Source organism: Phyllobates terribilis, unplaced genomic scaffold (assembly GCF_046119375.1).
Source record: "Phyllobates terribilis strain yellow unplaced genomic scaffold, ASM4611937v1 Scaffold_2__4_contigs__length_985480577, whole genome shotgun sequence".
NCBI classification, from domain to species: Eukaryota; Metazoa; Chordata; class Amphibia; order Anura; family Dendrobatidae; genus Phyllobates; species Phyllobates terribilis.
Window position 1 is genome coordinate 194138850 of NW_027362762.1, and position 21338 is coordinate 194160187.

At 41.0% G+C, this 21338-nt stretch overlaps 1 protein-coding gene across 2 annotated transcripts in view; it reads right to left on the minus strand.

Moving 5' to 3' along the window:
• The window catches only part of CNPY2 (canopy FGF signaling regulator 2), a 50513-nt gene extending 30576 nt beyond the window's left edge, over positions 1–19937 (minus strand). Inside the window, exons 1-4 of one of the 2 annotated variants that reach the window (XM_073670194.1) lie at positions 19748–19937; positions 14974–15098; positions 2083–2198; positions 271–468 (exon numbers count right to left, since the gene is read on the minus strand). In XM_073670194.1, coding sequence (XP_073526295.1) covers positions 271–468; positions 2083–2198; positions 14974–15098; positions 19748–19812 — 504 coding nt within the window. In that variant the 5' untranslated portion in view covers positions 19813–19937. Of the gene's footprint in view, positions 1–270; positions 469–2082; positions 2199–14973; positions 15099–19636 lie in introns of both variants that reach the window. The other variant, XM_073670198.1, reaches the window with a different exon arrangement.
• Between the last annotated feature and the right edge of the window lie 1401 nt (positions 19938–21338).

Here is a 21338-nt window from a genome sequence, read left to right on the forward strand (position 1 = left end):
TGACTATTTGCTAGCAGTTGTTTTTTTATTAGACAAGAAAAATTGATGATACACAAATGGCAAAAAATTGACAGACTGACCAAACACTGATGAAAATCTTATACAGCACTGATGGAATCCGATCCATTTTTTTTTTCCCATCCGAAAAAGAAAAAAAAAAAAAAAAAATCACTAACATCTGAATGGGGCCTTACTTATAATAAGATAAAGGTAAGCGGCCAATAAATATTAACACACGGATTTACAAACGCTAAAATCAACTGTACTCACTGTAAATTTCAAATCAGATATCACTTCTTTGTCAATGTTGGTGTTGGAGGCATCCATGCTTTTTCCATCACGAGAAAGGACACGTAGGTAGGTTTTTCGGTGCGTGTCCGGGTCTACCTTCTGGCCATAATGTTTCATGTTTTCACAAACATGTTCTAGCAGCTCCATAAGATGAGATTCAGTTCGGGCATAGGGCACCTAAATTTAACATATCAATGGGAAGTCATCATCAGAAAATTACCTTTTGTTTCAATCAGGTTTTTGTGAAATTAATTGTTTTTTACCATCACACATTCATATCATACCTCAATATGTATTTTAAAAAAAAAAAAAAAATTAGAGAAGCTGCAATTTTCACACTGGCCACTGGGGCTTTTTTAGATTCCAACTCTGTTGTTTCATGAAACAAACACGTACATTAGCCACAATGAACAGATCCTGACTGTCAGCTGCAGTAAAGCATCTAAAGAGCGTGTGCGAAGGTCATTGTAAAGTGAAGGGGAGCAGGGTCAGCTGTGATATTGCCTGGATCCCATAAGATCAGCTATATATAGAGGTGTTACTTGTCATGTAATCCTACATCTGCTGGTAAGAAGCCATGCTGAAAACTCTACCTGAAGGGCCAGGAAGTAGGAGTCTAAAAAAGCCCCAGTGATTAAATTACATTTTTTTTTTAAAGAAAAATCATGAATGTGAAAAAAATGAATGAAATCAATTTAAATAATTGACCTCCTATTTATGAATACAGCTTCAATTGCTGTCCAAGAGTTTAATAGACCAACAGGTATTCCTTCTGACCATCGCATACACATGCAAGCTCAGCTCCGCTAAAGGTGCAGAGGAGCGGGGAGTAAGACAATGATGGATACCTCTGGAAATGGCTTATGTACCCAGAGAACAAAACGATCCGGCTGTTACAATTGCATAGGTGGAACCAAAAAGGCAGACATAAAAATATGAAATTGCTGACCGCTATGAAGAAGTAGATAACAGAATGATAAAGTGGGCAAGATAACAATAATATTGCTGACACTTATAAGCTTCTCGTGTTGGTCCCTGTACTGCAAAAGGCTCTCGTACACATTAGATAAAAATTGACATCTGATGTGTTTGGGGGTCTCCTGACTCTCACCTGACAGATGACTTAGAAAGAGAAGGTTCAGGCGGTTGACATTTCAATACCCGATCCTTTTGCTTTCAGGGAAGGTAAACTCCGGCCAGTGCAATTCTTGACTTTATTGTCCATCATACAAATGCTGCCATTTTCTAATGCAAATTGAAATCTTTCCACAACAATGCATTGGAAAAATGTGCCAATTGCTACACTGTTACCAATCTAAATGGCGAGGATTTTATACATACATGACTAATATTAAAAGTGGTTATCCAGGACTTATTATTTTTACATATGGGGCTATGAATTAACAGGCAGGCAGCTGCCTACTACCTGCCTTACCTGTCTGACACCGATCTCGGCTGGCTCAGAGCTCTCATTGTCCGTTCCTGACGGCAATTCTCCTGCTTCTGTTGAAGTCACAGGGGGAGCCGGCTGTCAATCAGTATGATGTCTGCAGTCACGTCTCGTCGACAGAGCAGAGTAGAAGAGGAAAAGCTGATCGGTTGACGAGAGGTGAAATTAGAAACAAATGGTCAGCAGAGATCATCCCCGTGCAGAACAGGCAGGTAGTTAACAACCACCTGCCTGTAAGTGCTTAGCCTATACACAAAAATAAGAAAAGTCCTGGATAACCCCTTAAGCGACATGTATAACCACTATACTACTACTATGTAAATGCCCCAGAGTCAGCATACCTCTGTTACAGACTGGGAGCCATCAGGGTTTATCCTAAAAGATCCCTTTGGAATGGTCTTCTTGGGATCCACTTGTGAGATCTCCCACTCCATTTCATCAACAAGAGCCCTACAAGCTGGCAAAAGAGAGGGGTCATTATTCTGAATGAGACTATGACAACAGCAGATCAAAAAAGTAAGAGGCGGTAATAATATGAATATGGTGCATACATTAAGATCTACAGTTGAATCCACAGTTGAAGTTTACATACACTTAGGTGGGAGACGGTTACATCAGATAGTGTACTGAGCAGTGTCGGAGCCCCGCAGGGAACAGTGCTGTCGCCATTCCTCTTTACATTGTACACAGCTGACTTTCAGTATAAATCAGACCGTTGTCACCTCCAGAAGTACTCGGATGACTCTGTGATAGTTGGCGGTATTGGGAAGGACCAGGATGAAGAGGAATATAGAAGGGTGGTTGCAGACTTTGTAGTATGGTGCCAGGCTAACCATCTAGAACTAAATGTTAAGAAAACCAGGGAGTTGGTGATGAGCTATGGAAGGTGCAAGAAGGTATGCCTACCTGTTACCATTGACGGTCAGGATGTGTAGATGGTGGACAGTTTCAAATATTTGGGGGTTTACCTGGATAGCAAGCTAGACTGGAAGTGCCACATGGAGAAGGTCTACAAGAAGGGGATGAGTAGATTGTACTTCCTAAGGAAGTTAAGGTCTTTTAATGTGTGTGGCAAAATGCTTGAGGTGTTCTACCAATCCATTGTGGCTAGTGCCACCTTTGCGGCAATAATTTGCTGGGGTAACAGTGTGCGTGTTGCTGACGCCAACAAGCTCAACAAACTTATAAAGAAGGCTAGCGCGACGGTGGGCCTACAGCTTGGGACTTTTGAAGAGGTGGTAGAGGATAGGATTAAGAAGAAGTGCAGAGCTATAATGGGCAACAACACACACCCGCTTTATGAACTGTTTGCGAAACAGAAGAGCACATTCAGCAATCGCCTAATACAACTAAGGTGTAAAAAGGAAAAATACAGGAGATCGTTTGTTCCAACAGCTATGGGGGTGTTTAACAAATGTCTGAAAAGCAATGTCTAAAGCATTCCAAATGTTATGTTATCATATGTGTCATGTTCGAGATCTGTGTTCTGCTGCTGTGATACCGCAATTTCCTCCGGGATAAATAAAGTATATCTTATCTTATCTTACACGATATAAAAAGACACACATGCATGTTTCTCTCAATATCTGACATGAAATCAGAATAAACCTTTCCCGTTTTAGGTCAATTAGGATTACCATTATTATTAATATTTTCCAAATGCCAGAATAATGAGAGGGAGAGGCATTTTTATTACTTACTGCAAAGCCAAAAGTTTACATACATTTCATTAGTATTTGGTACCATTGCCCTTAAACTGAATGGTTTGGGTCAAATGTTTGGGATATCCTTCCACAAGCTTCTCACAATAGTTGGTTGGAATTTGGGCCCATTCCTCCTGACAAATCTGGTGTAACTGATCCAGGTTTGTAGGTCGCCTTGCTCGCACCTGCCTTTTCAACTTTGTCCATACATTTTCAATAGGATTGAGATCAGGACTGTGTGATGGCCACTCTAACACATTGACTTTGTTATCCTTAAGCCACTTTGTAACCATTTTGGCAGTATGCTTGGGGTCATTGTCCATTTGGAAGACCCATTTCCACTCAAGCTTTAACTTTCTCGCTGATGTCTTGAGATGTTGCTTCAGTACTGCCACATAATCTTCTTTTCTCATGATGCCATCTATTTTGTGAAATGCACCAGTCCCTCATGCAGCAAAACAACCCCACAACATGATGCTGCCACCCCCATGTTTCACAGTTGGGATGGTGTTCTTAGGCTTCCAAGGTTCTCCCTTTTTCCTCCAAACGTAAAGATGGTCATTATACCCAAAAAGTTGAATTTTAGTTTCATCAGACCACAGGACATGTCTCCAAAAATTAAGGTATTTGTTCTTTTGTGCATTTGCAAACATTAATTTGGCTTTTTTATGGGTTTTTTTGGAGAATGGCTTCTTCCTGGCAGAGTGGCCTTTCAGCACATGTTGATACAGTACTCGTTTCACTGTGGATATTGACACAATCTTACCAGCTTCCGCCATCATCTTCACAATGTCTTTTGCTTTTGTCCTTGGGTTGATATGCACATGTCGAACCAAAGCACGTTCACCTCAGGGACACAGAACCCGTCTCCTTCCTGAGCGGTATGATGGCTGGACATTCCCATCTTGTTTGTACTTGCGTATAATTGTTTGTACAGATGAACGAGGCACCTTCAGGTATCTTGAAATTGTATCCAAGGATGAGCCAGACCTGTGCAAGTCCACAATTCTCTTCCTAATATCTTGGCTGATTTCTTTATACTTTCCCATGATGCTACACAAAGAAGCAGTGTGTTTCAGGTGTGCATTAAAATACATTCACAGGTGTGTCTCTAACTCAGATGTTGTCAAAAAAAACTATCAGAAGCTTCCTAACACATGACCTCATCATATGGGCAGTCTTGAATTGTTTAAAGGCATAGTAATCTTAGTGTATGTAAACTTTTGACTTTTCAGCAAGTAATAAAAATGCCTTGAAACATTCTCTCTCATTATTCTGGCATTTGGCAAATATTGAAAAGGATTGGTAATCCTAACTGACCTAAAACGGGAAAGGTTTATTCTGATTTCATGTCCGATATTGAGAAAAACATGCATATGTGTCTTTTTATATAGTGTATGTAAACTTCTGGTTTCAACTGTTTATAAGTACAGCATCCAAACAGACTGATTTGTACATGCCCTCTGCTAGCTACTGTGGCCGTCAGATCCCATGTCATAGGGTCAAATTCTGACATACAGAAAGTTGGAACACACTGATAATTAAGAGAACAATATTTGATTAAAATGATGAGAAACCGGAGTCTGTGTTAGTAAATTACGCAACCTGTTATTCGCTTCTATTATACTAGATACAACACTAAGTTTGCTGTTTGTACACTGTAAAAAGTCACACCTGTCACCTACATTACTCCATTTGGGACCTGAAATTTTTTAGTTTCGGTGGTTTCGCATCCCCCCCCCACTTATTGCAAGAGCTATAACTTTTTTTATTTCTCCGTTGACATAGCTGTACGATGGAGTTTCTTTTTAATGACTTTTAGTTTTACAATTTTGCTGAAAACTAAAGGAAAAAAAATTCAAACGGTGTAAAATTGTGAAAAAACAATTCCACCATTTTTTTTTAGGTTTTATTTTTACAGTGTTCATTGTGCAGTAATAACCAGACAACACGATTTTCCAGGTAAGTACGATTTATTTTTTATACTTTTGACCTATTGTTTAAATCAAGTTTTTGAATTAAATTTATTTTTGTTTAAAAATTTTTACAATTTTTTTGTTCAACTTCAACGTCATGCTGCTTATTAAAAATAAGAGATGAAGTCTTGCAACTTCCACATTGGCCACTGGGCTTTTACAGATACGGTACTTCCTGTTATTTGCGGAAATTCACATGTACATTAGCCACAATGAACAGACAGACCCTACATTTTGTATTGAAACATCTACCTGCCAAAGGATGTTGTGCGGCCAGCACAGTTCCCCAGGAGACTCTGCTCCCTCTTTCTCAACTTCAAATATATACATTTGAACACTGTGCCGTTGGGATATGAGCAGCGCAGCGCTAGTCAGCCCAAGCCCGACGTGTATTGGCGTGATGAGGTCAGCACGCTGCTGAAGTCATCACAGTGCTGCTGGTGCCGGGCCGCAGAGGTGGCGAGCAAGTGGCGGGCACCAGTAAGCGCTCCAGGAGGAGCCAAAGATGAAGGGTGTTTGTTTTTTGTTACTTTCCAGGGGACATTATGGAGCAATGGGGGACATTATGAGGGAACTTGGGACATTGGGGGAGATTGTGAAAGGGTGCATAGTACAGTGTACAGTGGGGAGGGACTTAATTCAGAGAGGCAGTACAAAGGAGATATTATGTAAGGGTGCAGCTTGGGGGGGGGTGACATTATGGAGAGGGGCAGTGTGAGGGAACATCATGGATAAGGGCTGTGTGTGTGTGTGGGATATTATGGAGAGGGGCTGTGTGCGGGAGATATTATGGAGGGGAGGTGTGGGGATAAGAAGAAGAGGGGCAGTGTGGAAGCACAGTGAGGGGCAATTATTTATTCAGGGGCACAGCATGGGAGATATTTTTATTTATGGGGCAGTATAATGATATTTTTATTTCTAAGGGCACCATTTCAGGAAGTGCTACTGAAGAAGGAGAAGAGGTAAGTCTGCAGAGATGAGCTCTTGGGGTGAAATCTATCGTGGTGTCCGTCTATACTACATAAAGTCAAAAGAGTATAAACCACAACGGTCCAAGTATAATTTCCTAATAATACACTAGAGACACAAAAAACTGCCACAAAATTAGTGCAGCTTCAGCAGGAAAGCATAAAACTCATGACTTAAAAGTATAATTTTATTTAGATGTACACATAAAAGGACTAACAAAAAAAAAAATACTAAAAAAGCAGGAACCCTTGAGTTCCCTACAAAATAGCTCACTCAACCATGCAATAATAACATTAAATCCAATGTTTGGGTAAGAATATATCCCCTTACAAGTAATGATCATAAACAATGAAGGTACATGTACTAAAAAATAACACTAGTAAGAGATCATTAGTTATGTAAGGTGCTAGTGCATATAGAGGATACTCGTACCTAAATATAAACACATGAACAGTAGGTAAGGTAAGCAAGTAATAGGATAGGCATAGACAAAGTAGTAAGTCTTAATGCTTCCAAGGAAAAAGTAGTGGTGTATATAAAAATACAAGTGTATATAAAGTGTATATGGAGATACACGGATTAGGGTATAGTACTTGCCAAAGGAGAGAGCTTGTAGGGAACCAACCCCGACGACGCCGTTTCGCGAGTGCTTCTTCTGAGGGGGCGTATGTGTGTGTAGATCCTGTCTCGTTTTATATATGTCTCAGCCAGCTGTAAGTAGTAGAGGTAAATACTGGAGGGGTACGGCGCATGCGTGCATGTACTAGGATGACCGCAATACTAAATGGACTTCCCGTTACAAGCACCTGACAAGCGCCCAAAAGAGATGGGGACGACTTGAATCAGAGATGATGTCACCTATAAGGTACCTGGATGTATATGTTTATTTGTGATACTGACTGCATGTCATCAGTGCTGTGGTTCCTGTATGGTCCGCAGTCTGATGATGGCTGGAAACAACAACTCCCAGCATCTCCTTACTATTGTCAAGAACATACTGGGAATTGTAGGTTCAAGAAATACAATTATATATGGGGTTTATCTGATTGATCACTGTAACTAAGTTTGGTGCTGTGTACATGTACTAAAGATGGTTCTGACACTGCATTCATATGCTGTCGGTGGTTCTGACGCTGCTTCATGTACTGACGCCATTTCTGGCGCTGCACTCATGTGCTTACATGTAGCAATCCAAAATGTGCTTCATGGCTATTTTAAAATGTAAAAATCCTCAAAACTTAGAATTGAGATTATGAAGAGGATTTGGCGACATTCTGCTTTAAAAACTCAGTGTATGTTCACACCTATTTTTTGGAGCAGAAACTGAGCAGAATAAGGCTATGTGTCCACGATGCAGAAATGCTGCATATTTTTTCCGCTTCTCCCTGGCAGGAAAAACGCATGCGGTTTTTACATGCGTTTTTCCCGCCATGTAGAAGCGTTTGTCAAGCGTTTTTGCATGCGGGTTATCAAGCGCTTTTCCAAGCCATTTTAGCATCACTTGGAAAAGTGCTTGACAGCTTGTTCACACTATATAAATCCATGCAACCGGCATGGATTTATAGTAGTGTGACCAAGTTAGTTTAAAAAAAAAAAAAAAAAAAAAAGGATTATACTTGCCTTCCGATGTCCTCCCGGTGTTTTCTCTGCTGCGTCCGGTGTCTTGGGCGGCTCGCGGTGGTGTGAAGGACCTTTGGTGACGTCAATGAGTCATGTGACATGTCACATGACGCAATGACGTCATGGCAGGTACTTCACAACACCATGACCCATACAGCAGACCAGACGGATGGGAGAAAACACCGGGAGGACATCGGAAGGAAAGTATAATCTTTATTTTTTATTTTAAATTCTTTTTTTTTTTTCTTACAGTTTCTATGGTACCCGGGTCTGGATGAGAGTCTCCTGGGTACATGCTGATTATCATTGGGGACCATGGGGCACGTATTACCAAGCGTTTTTTAAGAGTTTTCGCTGCGGAAATTCCGCAGCAAAAACGCTTGAAAAACGCATAGTGGGCACGCAGCCTCACTCCAACTCCTCCTCAAATACTCAAAACATGGTTCTGGTGATGTATTAATGTACTGATAGTGGTTCTGGTGATGTATTCATGCAAATACCCCTTTAAATTTTTTGTGGCCCTTGGGATTGGTTCAGTATGGCATTGCGGCCCTTGGACCGAAAAATGTTGTGCACCCCTGCCTTAGAGCGATCTATTGCTCCAAGCAAGTAACTTATTGTGTAAAGGGCGGCATCTCTATTTTCTACTTAAAATGCAATGTGCCATGGGATTTGTGCTGGGTCGGTTCATAACAAGTGTTACCCCAACTTTAACAACTCTAACAGTCTAATCTCTATTGGGAAAATAAGGGAGAAATAAGGATCAAGTGGTTTCAATTTTAATGCCCGACTCTTGCTTTTCAGGAGAGAAGCTGCCGCCAGAGCCACTTAGCAGCAGCTTTTCCACAATTTCCTTTAAAAGAACATGAATGCTCGGCGGAGTCGAACATTCTTGTGTATGGAGAGTCATTAGAAATAACCGACAGCTGAATGAGCACTTAGCCATTAATAACCATCTTTATTCTCTGGAATGGCGCTATCACTCCAGGAGAGAAAAAAATAGAAATCAGTTTATTATTTTGCCTGAAATTAATGCAAGACACATTCTTTATATTCAAAAGGTTTAATTTACCTGAACTGTATCACCTTGTTTTGTTTGCGGTCCCCCTCCCCCAATGAAAGTGGCGCTCTATGTAAATGAGAGTGAGGAGGCAGATTAGGCGACATTCTATTAGTGTTATGAATATGACTGTCCTGTAATTAGCACTCGTGCCAGGTCACCGTACAGAGATTGCAGTATGTTTGCAGAAAACTGTTTTTTTTACTCCAAGACTGTCAGTACACAGGAAAAAGAAAACTTTTGTTCATACATTACTTTGCTTTTGCATCCAATCCTAGTTTCTTTATAAATTCTATGTATATTCGAACACAGAGTACAACCCCTGGCAAAAATTATGGAATCACCGGGCTCGGAGGATGTTCATTCAGCTGTTTAATGTTGTTGAAAAAAAGCAGATCACAGACATGGCACAAAACTAAAGTCTTTTCAAATGGCAACTTTAGGGCTTTAACCCCTTTAAAGCCCAAGACGTATTAGTACTAGTGTTGAGCGAGTATGTTCTGTCCGAGTGCGCTCGGGCCGAGCTCCGAGTATTTATAGCTGCTCGGTGATGTACTTGAATCCCTCCCGTGTGCATGATTTGCAACTGTTTGACAGCTTTATTACATGTGAGGAATGTGTAAGAAATAGACATTCCGCACATGTAATAAAACTGTCAAACAGTCGCAAATCATGCACAGGGAGTGATTCAACCATATCACCGAGCAGCTGTAACTACTCAGTGCTCGGCCCGAGCGTACTCGGCGAAAGGGTTAACAGAACATACTCGCTCAACACTAATTAGTACGCATCTGCGCCCTGGGCTTTAAGAGCCTGATACGTATTAATACGTCATTGCGATCGCGCCCGCACACCCGCTGTGCGGGAGCGATCGCAGCCGGGTGTCAGCTGATTGTCACAGCTGACACCCGGTGCTATGTGTAGGGAGCGGTCCCGCACCGCTCCCAGCACATTAACCCCCGCAATGCTGCGATCGAAAATAAAAAAATTGGGGCTAAAACATAATTTTTGTGGAAAAAGTTTGATTTTTTTTACTTTCACGGCTCCATGTTATAAACTTCTGTAAAGAACTTGGGGGTTCAGGGTGCTCACCACACATCTAGATAAGTTCCCTGAGGGGTGTCACTTGTGGGGGGTTTCCACTTTTTAGGCACATCAGGGGTGCATCCGCTAATTATTCAAGCAAATTTTACATTCAAAAGGTCAAATGGTGCTCCTTCCCTTCCGAACCCTGCTGTATGCCCAAACAGTATTTTTCCCCCACATATGGGGTATCTGCTTACTTAGGAGAAATTGCACAACAATCTGCATGGTGCAATTTCTCCTGTTACCCTTATGAAAATGCAAAAGTGGGGGCTGAAAAACATTTTTGTGGGAAAAATGTGAAAATTTTATTTTTACGGCTCAATGTTATAAACTTCTGTGAAGAACCTGGGGGTTCAAGGTGCTCACCACACATCTAGATAAGTTCCCTGAGGGGTCTAGTTTCCAAAACTGTGTCACTTGTGGATGGTTTCCACTGTTTAGGCACATCGGGGGCTCTCCAAACGCAACATGGCGTCCGCTAATTATTCGAGCAAATTTTACAATCAAAAAGCCAAATGGCGCTCCTTCCCTTCCGAACCCTGCCGTGCGCCCAAACAGTGTTTTTTCCCCACATATGGGGTATCTGCGTGCCCAGGGGAAAGTGCACAACAAATTTTGGGGTCTATTTTTTCCATGTACCCCTGCGAAAATAAAAAAAAAATTGTATCTAAAGTAATATTTTTGAGAAAAAAGTTAAATGTTAATTTTTTTCTTCCTCGTTCCAAAAATTCCTGTGAAGCACCTGAAGGGTTAATAAACGTCTTGAATGTGGTTTTGAGCACCTTGAGGGGTGCAGTTTTTAGAATGGTGTCACTTTTGGGTATTTTCTGTCATAAAGACCCCTCAAAGTGACTTCAAATATGATGTGGTCCCTAAGAAAATGGTTTTGTAAATTTTGTTGGAAAAATGAGAAATCGCTGGTCAACTTTTAACCCTTATAGCTCCCTAACAAAAAAAAATCTGATTTAAGGGCATAAAAATTAAAATGTTGAAAATTGCTAAATTTTCAACATTTTTGCCATATTTCCATTTTTTTTCACAAAAAAACGCAAGTGATATCGAAGAAATTTTACCACAATCATGAAGTACAATATGTCACGAAAAAACAATCTCATAATCAGGGGGATCCGTTGAAGCGTTCCAGAGTAATTACCTCATAAGGTGACAGTGGTCAGAATTGTAAAAATTGGCCTGGTCATTAAAGTGCAAGCCACCTTGGGTTGTAAAGGGGTTAAGAAACACTAAAAGAAATCAAGATTAAAAATGTGGTACTCAGTAAGGGTAATTTTTTTCAGACCAAGCAGAGGGAAAAAATTATGGAATCACCCTGTAAATTTTCATTTCCAAAACTAACACCTGTATCAATTTAGATCTGCTCCTTAGTCTGCATCTAAAAAGGAGTGACCACATCTTGGAGAGCTGTTGCACCAAGTGGACTGACATGAATCATCGCTCCAACACGAGAGATGTCAATTGAAACAAAGGAGATGATTATCAAACTCTTAAAAGAAGGTACATCATCACGCAATGTTGCAAAAGATGTTGGTTGTTCACAGTCAGCTGTGTCTAAAATCTGGACCAAATACAACATGGGAAGGTTGTTAAAGACAATCATACTGGTAGACCAAGGAAGACATCAAAGCGTCAAGACCGGAAACTTAAAGCAATATGTCTCCAAAACAGGAAATGCACAACAAAACAAATGAGGTATGAATGGGAGGAAACTGGAGTCAATGTCTGTGACTGAACTGTAAGAAACCGCCTAAAGGAAATGGGATTTACATACAGAAAAGCTAAACAAAATCCATCATTAACACCAACAGAAAAAAACAAGGTTACAATGGGCTAAGGAAAAGCAATCGTGGACTGTGGATGACTGGATGAAAGTCATATTCAGTGATGAATCGCAAATCTGCATTGGGCAAGGTGATGATGCTGGAACTTTTGTTTGCCGTTCCAATGAGATTTATAAAGATGACTGCATGAAGAGAACATGCAAGTTTCCACAGTCATTGATGATATGGGGCTGCATGTCAGGTAAAGGCACTGGGGAGATGGCAGTCATTACATCTTCAATAAATGCCCAAGTTTACATTGATAGTTTGGACAGTTTTCTTATCCCAACAATTGAAAGGATGTTTGGGGATGACGACATCATTTTTCAAGATGATAATGCATCCTGCCATAGAGCAAAAACTGTGAAAACATTCCTTGAAAGAAGACACACAAGGTCAATGTAATGGCCTGCAAATAGTCCGGATCTCAATCCAATTGAAAATCTTTGGTGGAAGTTGAAGAAAATGGTCCATGACAAGGCTCCAACCTGCAAAGCTGATCTGGCAACAGCAATCAGAGAAAGTTGGAGCCAGATTGATGAAGAGTACTGTTTGTCACTCATTAAGTCCATGCCTCAGAGACTGTAAGCTGCTATTAAAGCCAGAGGTGGTGCAACAAAATACTAGTGATGTATTGGAGTGTTCTTTTGTGTGTTTGTTTTTCATGATTCCATATTTTTTTCCTCAGAATTGAGTGATTCCATAATTTTTTCCCTCTGCTTGGTCTGAAAAAAATTTACCCTTACTGAGTACCACATTTTTTATCTTGATCTCTTTTAGTGTTTCTAAAGCCCTAAAGATGCCATTTGAAATGACTTTAGTTTTGTGCCATGTCTGTGATCTGCTTTTTTTCAACTACATTAAACAACTGAATGAACATCCTCCGAGCCCGGTGATTCCATAATTTTTGCCAGGGGTTGTATACACTTACAGTGGTGCTTGAAAGTTTGTGAACCCTTCATTTCTGCATAAATTTGACAATTCAATCAACAAATTACCGGAAACATTTAGATGCAGGCATTACTGCACAAGGGGGTGGAGGAGGGAAATCACACCAGATCCCGAAAGCAGAGGTTCACATACATATGATTTCTGGATCATTTTCCTCAATAAAAAATGACAGTCTAATATTCTGTACTCATTTGCTTGATTTTCTATCTACTTTTAGGACTTTTGTGGAAACCCGATGTAGCAGCCAGCAAAATATAAGGAGAAATGTGGATAATTCTGAAGGATTCACAAACTTTCAAGCACTGCTGAGTGTGTGTATGTACAGTGGCATATAAAAGTTTGGGCACTCTTGCTCAAAATTACTGTTATTGTGAACAGTTAAGCAAGTTGGCAAGTTGAAGATGAAATGATCTCTAAAATGCCTACAGTTAAAGATGACACATTTCATTTGTATAATCGGTATATATATATATATATATATATATATATATATATATATATATATATATATATATATAGGCACGCTGCATGGTTAGTACCAAGTATCACAGCTGCAAAAAAGCTCAAGTTGAAAAGAGGATGACTTCTACAAATGGATAATAATCCTAAAACACACGTGAAAATCCACAATAGATTACCTCAAAAGGTGCAAGCTGAAGGTTTTACAATGGCCCTCACAGTCACCTAATCTGATCATTGAAAATCTGTGGCTAGATCTCAAAATAGCAATGCATGCAAGACGACCCAGGAATCTCACAGAACTGGAAGAATTTTCCAAGGAAGAATGGATGAAAATCCCGCAAACAGGAACTGAAAGACTCTTGGCTGGCTACAAAAAGCGTTTACAGCTGTGATATTTTCAAAAGGGGGTGCTACTAGGTACTAACCGTGATGGGTGCCCATACTTTTGCATCAGCCCATTTTCCTTTTTGTAATTTTTAAAATGTAAAAGATGAAAATATATTTTTGTTGCCTAAAATACAAAGGAAATGTGTCATCTTTAACTTAAGGCCTTTTAGGGTATGTGCACACTGTTTGGAGCCACCTGCGGCCCCGACACAGCGAAATAGCCGCAGGCGGCTTCCACTCATTTTATGCAAATGAGCGGCGCCATTTTTTTTTTCACCTGCGGACTTTCCTCATAGAGGTTAGGTCTATAGGGAAAGCCCGCATGTGGACCTGCAAGAGAGATTGACATGCTGTGGTCTGGAAAGACGCGCCGCATGTCAGTTTCTGCGGGTGATCCACAGAAACATAGTGGACATGGGATTTCTACAAATCCCATCCACTATGCTGTAACAACTGGCCGCTGCGGGATTGACGCTGCATAACATGCAGAGTCAAACCTGGAGCGGCTCCTGACCGTGTGCACATACCTTTAGAGATCATTTCATCTTTAACTTGCTTAACTGTTCACAATCACAGTAATTTTGACGAGGGGTGCACAAACTTTTACATGACACTGTATATCTAATGCATATAGACACACATACACACTTGTCTGGTCCATAAATCAGATCAGACTAGCTGCAGCTTCCTCTGTACGGACCTCTGTGCACTAGCACATGGGCTAACATTGGTCTGTGTGCAAGCCACTGAGCGCACAACCGAAAATATGTTCTCGTGAACAAACCCGAATATGCAGAATAATGTACTTGGGTGTGTAATGCATTAGCGATGTCTGCAGCAAATACTTTGGCTAGATGTGAAAGTAATTTGTGAGAATTTTTACAGTAAAATCTGTAGTGGTAAATGTCTGGTGTGTGAACTTATAAAGGCACAACGTGCTCCTGACTTGCTTAAGTCATTTTGGTATACACAGTATGTTACTGGATTATGTCTGGATTCCCCTTGTCTACTTTTCAGAATAAAATAAATTAATGTAACCCATCAAAAGGATGACAACTGTACATTACTTTCAAGGAAGTAAAACTTCATGGCAATACACAAATATTTATCCTTAGAAATTATACACAGTGTTCTATACATTTACACAGGTATAAGCCAGTGTGAAGCAGCCGTCATATCTCACCTCCGCAGTGCACATCCTGCCCTCTTCTGGCTACCGTGCAACTGAACAATGGAACCAAAGTAACAGCAAGCAGAAGCCAGTGGGATTTAGGGACCACCATCTTTATATAGTGTCCACCCCAAAACCTGTAGATTGATCAAACACATAGAAAATGACATAATGTTCATAATCAGACAGCAATATTTCCCTCAAATTTTTTGCAAAAAAAAACAAAAAAAAAAACCTTTTCCTTTTTATTTTGCAAAACAAGAGTGAATACAAAATAGTCAACATAAAAATGCAATCTGCATTAGGCCAAATTCCTGTCATTTTTATTTTTCCTTGTTTAAAAACCCCCCACCCTCCCAAAAAAAAAAACAAAGCAAAACAAAAACCCAAAGACTGATTTTCATCAATGAATCACCAGTTTTTCTTGTATGGGTAAAAAAAAAACCTAAACAAAAGTTTGTCAAGCTTTTCTGATTATCAATTTAGCGAAAAGTGTGCAGCGAACGGATGCAGCATGGGTGTTATTCGCATCATTAACTTGAATGGGCAAATGTGGTCCACAAATCAGACCAAACATGGACAAGTTTCCCCATTTTGGGGGTCTGCAAAAAAAAAAAAGAAAAGAAAACGTGAAAAGGGCTTTGGACTCACATAGGTAAAAAAAAAAAAAAAGTTAGAATATGTACGTTAAACTCAGACATATGAATGTGGCCTTATGTGTAAGATATGCATAGCGACATACTTAGAAAGATGTGAACATGATGTTTACCGTGGGCTAGATTTAGTTTTGCAATGTGATCCCAAGTGATCAGAATAGTGCAATAATTGTGACCATTTAAGTCAGGCCATAGATTTTCTCATCCGAGAGAATTGGGCCGATTATGCAATTGTGTGATCTGATTCTCTAGAATAATAGAATTGGAGCACACGTGAGAAGAAGAGGGAGAACAATATTTCACCATCTTCTCAATTGTATGAGTCCACGGAAATTAGACTGCACCCAGATGTCATCCGAGTGCAGTCCAATGGCTTCCACGCTTCCAAAGACTTGAATGGGTGCGTGCCATCCGATTTCAGAGTGAAATGGCAGCATTTTGAAATTTTTTCGCTGACTGATTCAGATCTGTTATCAGCACTGCCTGATTAATTAACATTGGTCCTCAGAGTGCTATCAGATAAAAAAAAAAGAAAAATAGGATAGTGCTCGCCGGATGTATAAACGGGTGTGAGCGAGCCCTAGGTGGAGTGTTTCAGATGCTGGTCTTAAAGGGAACCTGTCAGCTTCATTTTCCATTGTTGAGCAGTGTGCCACAGCTCACATGCCATGTCTTTGGCCAGGATCTATTGCATCACTGTTGAGAAATTATGGTTTCACATGCAAATTTGTCTGCAAGTGCGCATGTGTAGTCCACGTCTCCTCTGCTGCTATCTTTGCCTTTCGCTGGTTGGCTGACAGAGGAGGCATACTCTGATATTTGATAGGATTCTGCTACATCGGGTAGACTCAAAATAAAAAAAAACATTTGGTATTGCTGCATTTGCAGAAATCCAGTCTACCAAAATATAAAGTGAATTAAACCATACGGTGAACACCATGAGGAGGAAAAAAAAAAAAAAAATCAAAATGCCAAGGTTGATTTTTCTTTCACCACATTTCTCAAAAAAAAAGAAAAGAAATAAACCTGAAAATTGGATTAAATAAAACAAGCACTTACGCAGCTCCATAGACAGAATAAAAAAAATATTACATCTCAGAAAATGTCAATACAAACCAATGAAATATATATTTTTTTATTCACATACAGTCCTGCGCAAAAAGTTTTAGGCAGGTGTGGAAAAAATGCTGCAAAGTAAAAATGTCTTAAAAATTAGAAGAAGTGATAATAGTTCATTTTTAACAATTGCTAAAATGCAAAGTGATTGAACACATGAAAAACGCAAATCCTTCTGTCTCTTCATGTAATCACAGACAGACTCAATGATGTTGAGATCAGGGCTCTGTGGGTCCGCATCATCACTTCCACCACTCCTCGTTCTTTACACTTAGGATAGCTCTTAGTGACTTTGGCTGTATGTCTGGGGTCACTGTCCTGCTGCCGGATACATTTGGAACTAATCAGACGCCTCCCTGATGGAATTGCATGGTAGATAAAGATGTGATTGTATTTTTTCACATTGAGGACACTAATAAATGGACAACACTGAGGACTGTAGACACAGCGGTCGGCCCACTCCTAAAATATAGAATAAATTGGTACAGTAGTACAATGCAGAATGTGCTGTAAATGTTTTCATAAGAATTTGGGAAAGTTATGAAATGTCTGTTCCTGATCTAAGGATCTCGGCTTTTAGTTGAGATGAATCTGTGCTGCACTTTATGTACACGCTCAGTAGTGAGGCAGGGCTGTGGAGTCGGGAGTCAGGGAAATTGAGTTGGAGGTTTGGCTTACTGACTCCACAGCCCTGGTGGTTGGCCAAGGAAACTTAGTTCAGCAAATGAAAGACATAACCTGCTTACTTCCCCTCAAAATCAGAAGATGTCCAGCAGTGCCATCATGTCAGAATTAGCAGCAACCAGTGAGATTCAGCTACACCAATCTACTGTTTGTAGAAGTCTGGACAGAAAGGTCTTCATTTAGTCATGGAAAAAATTAAGAGACACAACAATGCATGAAAACATTGAGACTGTGGTGTAGAAAAGTGGCAGCAGATGCTCTGGAATGATAAGTCAAAATATGAAATATATGGCTATAACACAAGGCAGTTTGTTCACAAAGCACTGCAGAGCGGTACAATACTGAGTGCAGGCAGCAGTGAAGCATGGTGGAGGTTCTGAGCAAGTTTGAAGCTTCATTTCAGCAAACTAAGTTGGGGATCTGGTGAGGATTAAAAGGCGTTGTCGACTACTAGGACAACCCCTTCTTGAACTAAATGTTTGGCCTCAATAAAATAAAAAAAAAAGCCTATACTCACCTCCCATGCTGGCACCGTTGCAGAGGTGTCGGCACTTGTGGTCCCGGAGCTCCCATGCTATTGCTGTGATGCCAAGCACTGGCATCACTGTCCCCACCTTCAGACAAATCGAACATGAAGAGGAAGTCCAGGCTGCGGCTGATCTCTCACTTCCTCTTCACGTTCAATTTGACAGGAGGCGGGGACAGTGTCGTCCACGCTGATTGGACGCCGGCGTCACAACAACAGCATGGAAGCCCTAGGGAGAGAGAGTGCCGACACCGCAGGAACAGCACCAGCACGGGAGGGGAGAACATGAATTTTTTAATTTATCGGGGCCAAGCATGGGGGATGGCAAGGAGTTGTCCAAATAGTGGACAACTTCTTTAATGATGTCCTCAATGCTGTGAAATACAGAAAATTATCCATCATGCAGTACCATCATGGAGGCGTCTGAATGGGGCCAAATTTATTCTGCAGCAGGATAATGATTAAAAATATTCTGCCAATGCCATTAAGAACTATCTTCAGTGTAAATAAGTGATGATATGGTCTTTACAGAGCTTTGATTGCATGATCATTAAAGAAGTTGTCCACTACTTATACATTGAAGTCCACTACTTATACATTGATGCCCTATCCTTTGGATAGGGCATTAATGTCTGATCGGCCGGGGAGCGGCATCCGGCCGATCAGCTGTTATCGGTGTCGGCCGGAAGTACTTTCTTGCTGAGCTTGGCCGCTCTCGGGTACTGCACACCGCCTCCCATTGAAGAGGAGGCAGATGTGTAGTACCCCGCGGTGGCCAGCACAACTAGACGGACAAGCTCAGAAAGTGAGTACTTCCGGCGGACACCGATAACAGCTGATCGGCAGGGGTGCCGGACCCCTGCCGATCAGACATTGATGCCCTATCCACAGGATAGGGCATCAATGTATAAGTAGTGGACAACCTCTAAGTCTGCCAGGGATTACAAGAAGGGATAGAAGGATTTGTAGAAGCCTATATTCATCCACTGATCTGTGGTTAGTTTTCCAAGATGTTTGGAACAACCTCCCTACTGCATTACTTCAAAAACTGCATGTAAGCGGACCGAGAAGAATTGATGTATTCTGAAGCCAAAAGGTTGGCCACACCAATACATTTTTTTTTTCAGCAGGCAGAAAGAATTGTATTTTTTTCACCATTTTATCCCAGTCGTCAATACATTATATGGTGAAATGAATGGCGGCACTCACAGCTACTTGTCCTGCAAAACACAGGCCGTTATGTAAATGGTAAAATAAGAAAAAGTTCCATCTCTTCATATAAAGAGGAAAATATGCAAATGTCATGATGAAAATTGAGTGCGAGGTGAGGGGTGAAAACTGGTTCCTCTGCAGATCCTGGATTTTCTGCTTTTGCTGCCGGTCTCTTTACAGAATGGATAAAACCAAAAGCTTGAGTCTGATGTGAACGGAGTCCTGACCACATATGTGCAGCAGTGAGTGCAGGACCCTCCAGCCTCGCACACTGGGGTCACTGCTGCGGATGGTGCTCACACAGCTGCAGGGGCGTCACACTGTGCACTGCCCGTTACTTTATGGAACTCACTATAGGAGAATAATGGAGCATCATGTCCCCCATTCTCCTCACACTGCACGAAAGCTTTGCCCCCCAATACCGGACACCCAGCATCCTTCACAGCTCCCGGGTCCCTCCCCCGACCACCCAGCAGGTTACCGGCTCCTGTCCACATCGGCAGCTTCAGCAACACTGAGCGGAGAAGCCCCTCTGTGAGGCTGCCCCGCACCCCGCCTGGTAGTAATGAGGCGTTGTAGTAGAAGCCGTCACCTGTCCTGCCTCTGGACGCCCGCTGTACACGTCATACAACTCTCCTCCACAATCAACTCATTCATTAGTTGTGATCAGGCAAAGCTGAGACAGCTACATCTCCCTGAGAAGCCCCCAGAGAAGGTGCGTGGCGAAGTAGAGCCGCTACTTTCTAGAAAGACTTTGGGTTTATAGTGGTCACGTGACCGTGACGTCAGTGTATCATGTGACGCGCAAGTGTCCCAACGTTATCCTGAGTCCATACCTTACCTGAAGTAAGCTGTATGCGCAGGCGCAGTAGATGTACTGTAAGTGATGGGATGAAGAGCCTCACATAATAAGTAGTTTATGTTGTCAAGTGGTGACTGAGGGACTATGGCCAGTATAGTGTCCATTTTAGGACATGATCAGATATCAAAATCAAACATCAGAATGATGTCAGTTTGAGGCTAAATACCCTGTCTGACAAGTGACCCTGACAAGTGACTTTTACAACTGTAATAATAATAAAAAAAATAGTCACTGTTCGCTGATGGGACTTGAACCCAGAATTCTGTGTCCAGAACCCCAAGAGTTATATTTGGTTCTATGATTTTCAGTGCAAACCTGATTGAAACTGGGATTTATGCACAGACTGTAAGCAATCAAAATTCAAATGATGTTTGCTTTTGATGTGTGACTTTCTTCAAACATCAGAATCACAATGAGGCTACAGTATGTGCCCACGATGCAGAATTGAAGCAGAAATTTTCCGCATTTCTGCATGTCATTGCCAGTAAAAACGCATGCGGATTTTGCATGCATTTTTTTAGCGTTTTTGAAGCGTTTTACTTGCGGATTTGCCATGCGTTTTTCAAATGCATTGTGTAGGCAAATCCGCATGCGGAAACGCACAAATAATGGACATGCTGTGGATTTTTCCGCAATGATAATCCGCAGCGGAAAATTCCGCAGCATGTGCACAGCTCATGCGGATTGTCATTGGGGACCATGGGGCACGTACAGTATTACCAAGCATTTTTAAAGCGTTTCCGCTGCAGAATTCCGCATCAAAAACGCATAGTGGGCACGCAGCCTGACTTTTAGTCACCCTGAGTATTTTCATGCTTGATTTCGTAAGACAAGAAAAGCTGCCAGTTACTATCACTTGACTGGATAGCTCAATGGTAAGGCATCAGCCTCTGAAGCTACAGTGTCACAGTTCAAATCCCATTAGGAATATTATTACTGTTATTTTTTTTTAATGCACACAAACTACAGGGGTGTTTTACTTTTAATATCTGACATTTTAATTGTCATCCTGACACGTTAAGAGTTTCAGACACGCTGTCTATTTGCATGGTAAATTACATAGCCAAAGTAAATTGGGAAGCACTAATTTACTACATATCTATTTCCAAGTGACTGTACATTTGCATAACTTCTTAAAGGGGTCTAATGATAAAATTTCTTTATTGTCAGTTTTCCTTTCCATCCACCCAAGAACTGGCTGCAAACTCCCAATTTACTTTTGCTATGTAATTATTATTATATATCACTACCTAAATAATCAAGTAATTAACCTATAGTTTAATGGTAAGGCATCTGTGTCCATAGGCGGATTATAATGAGG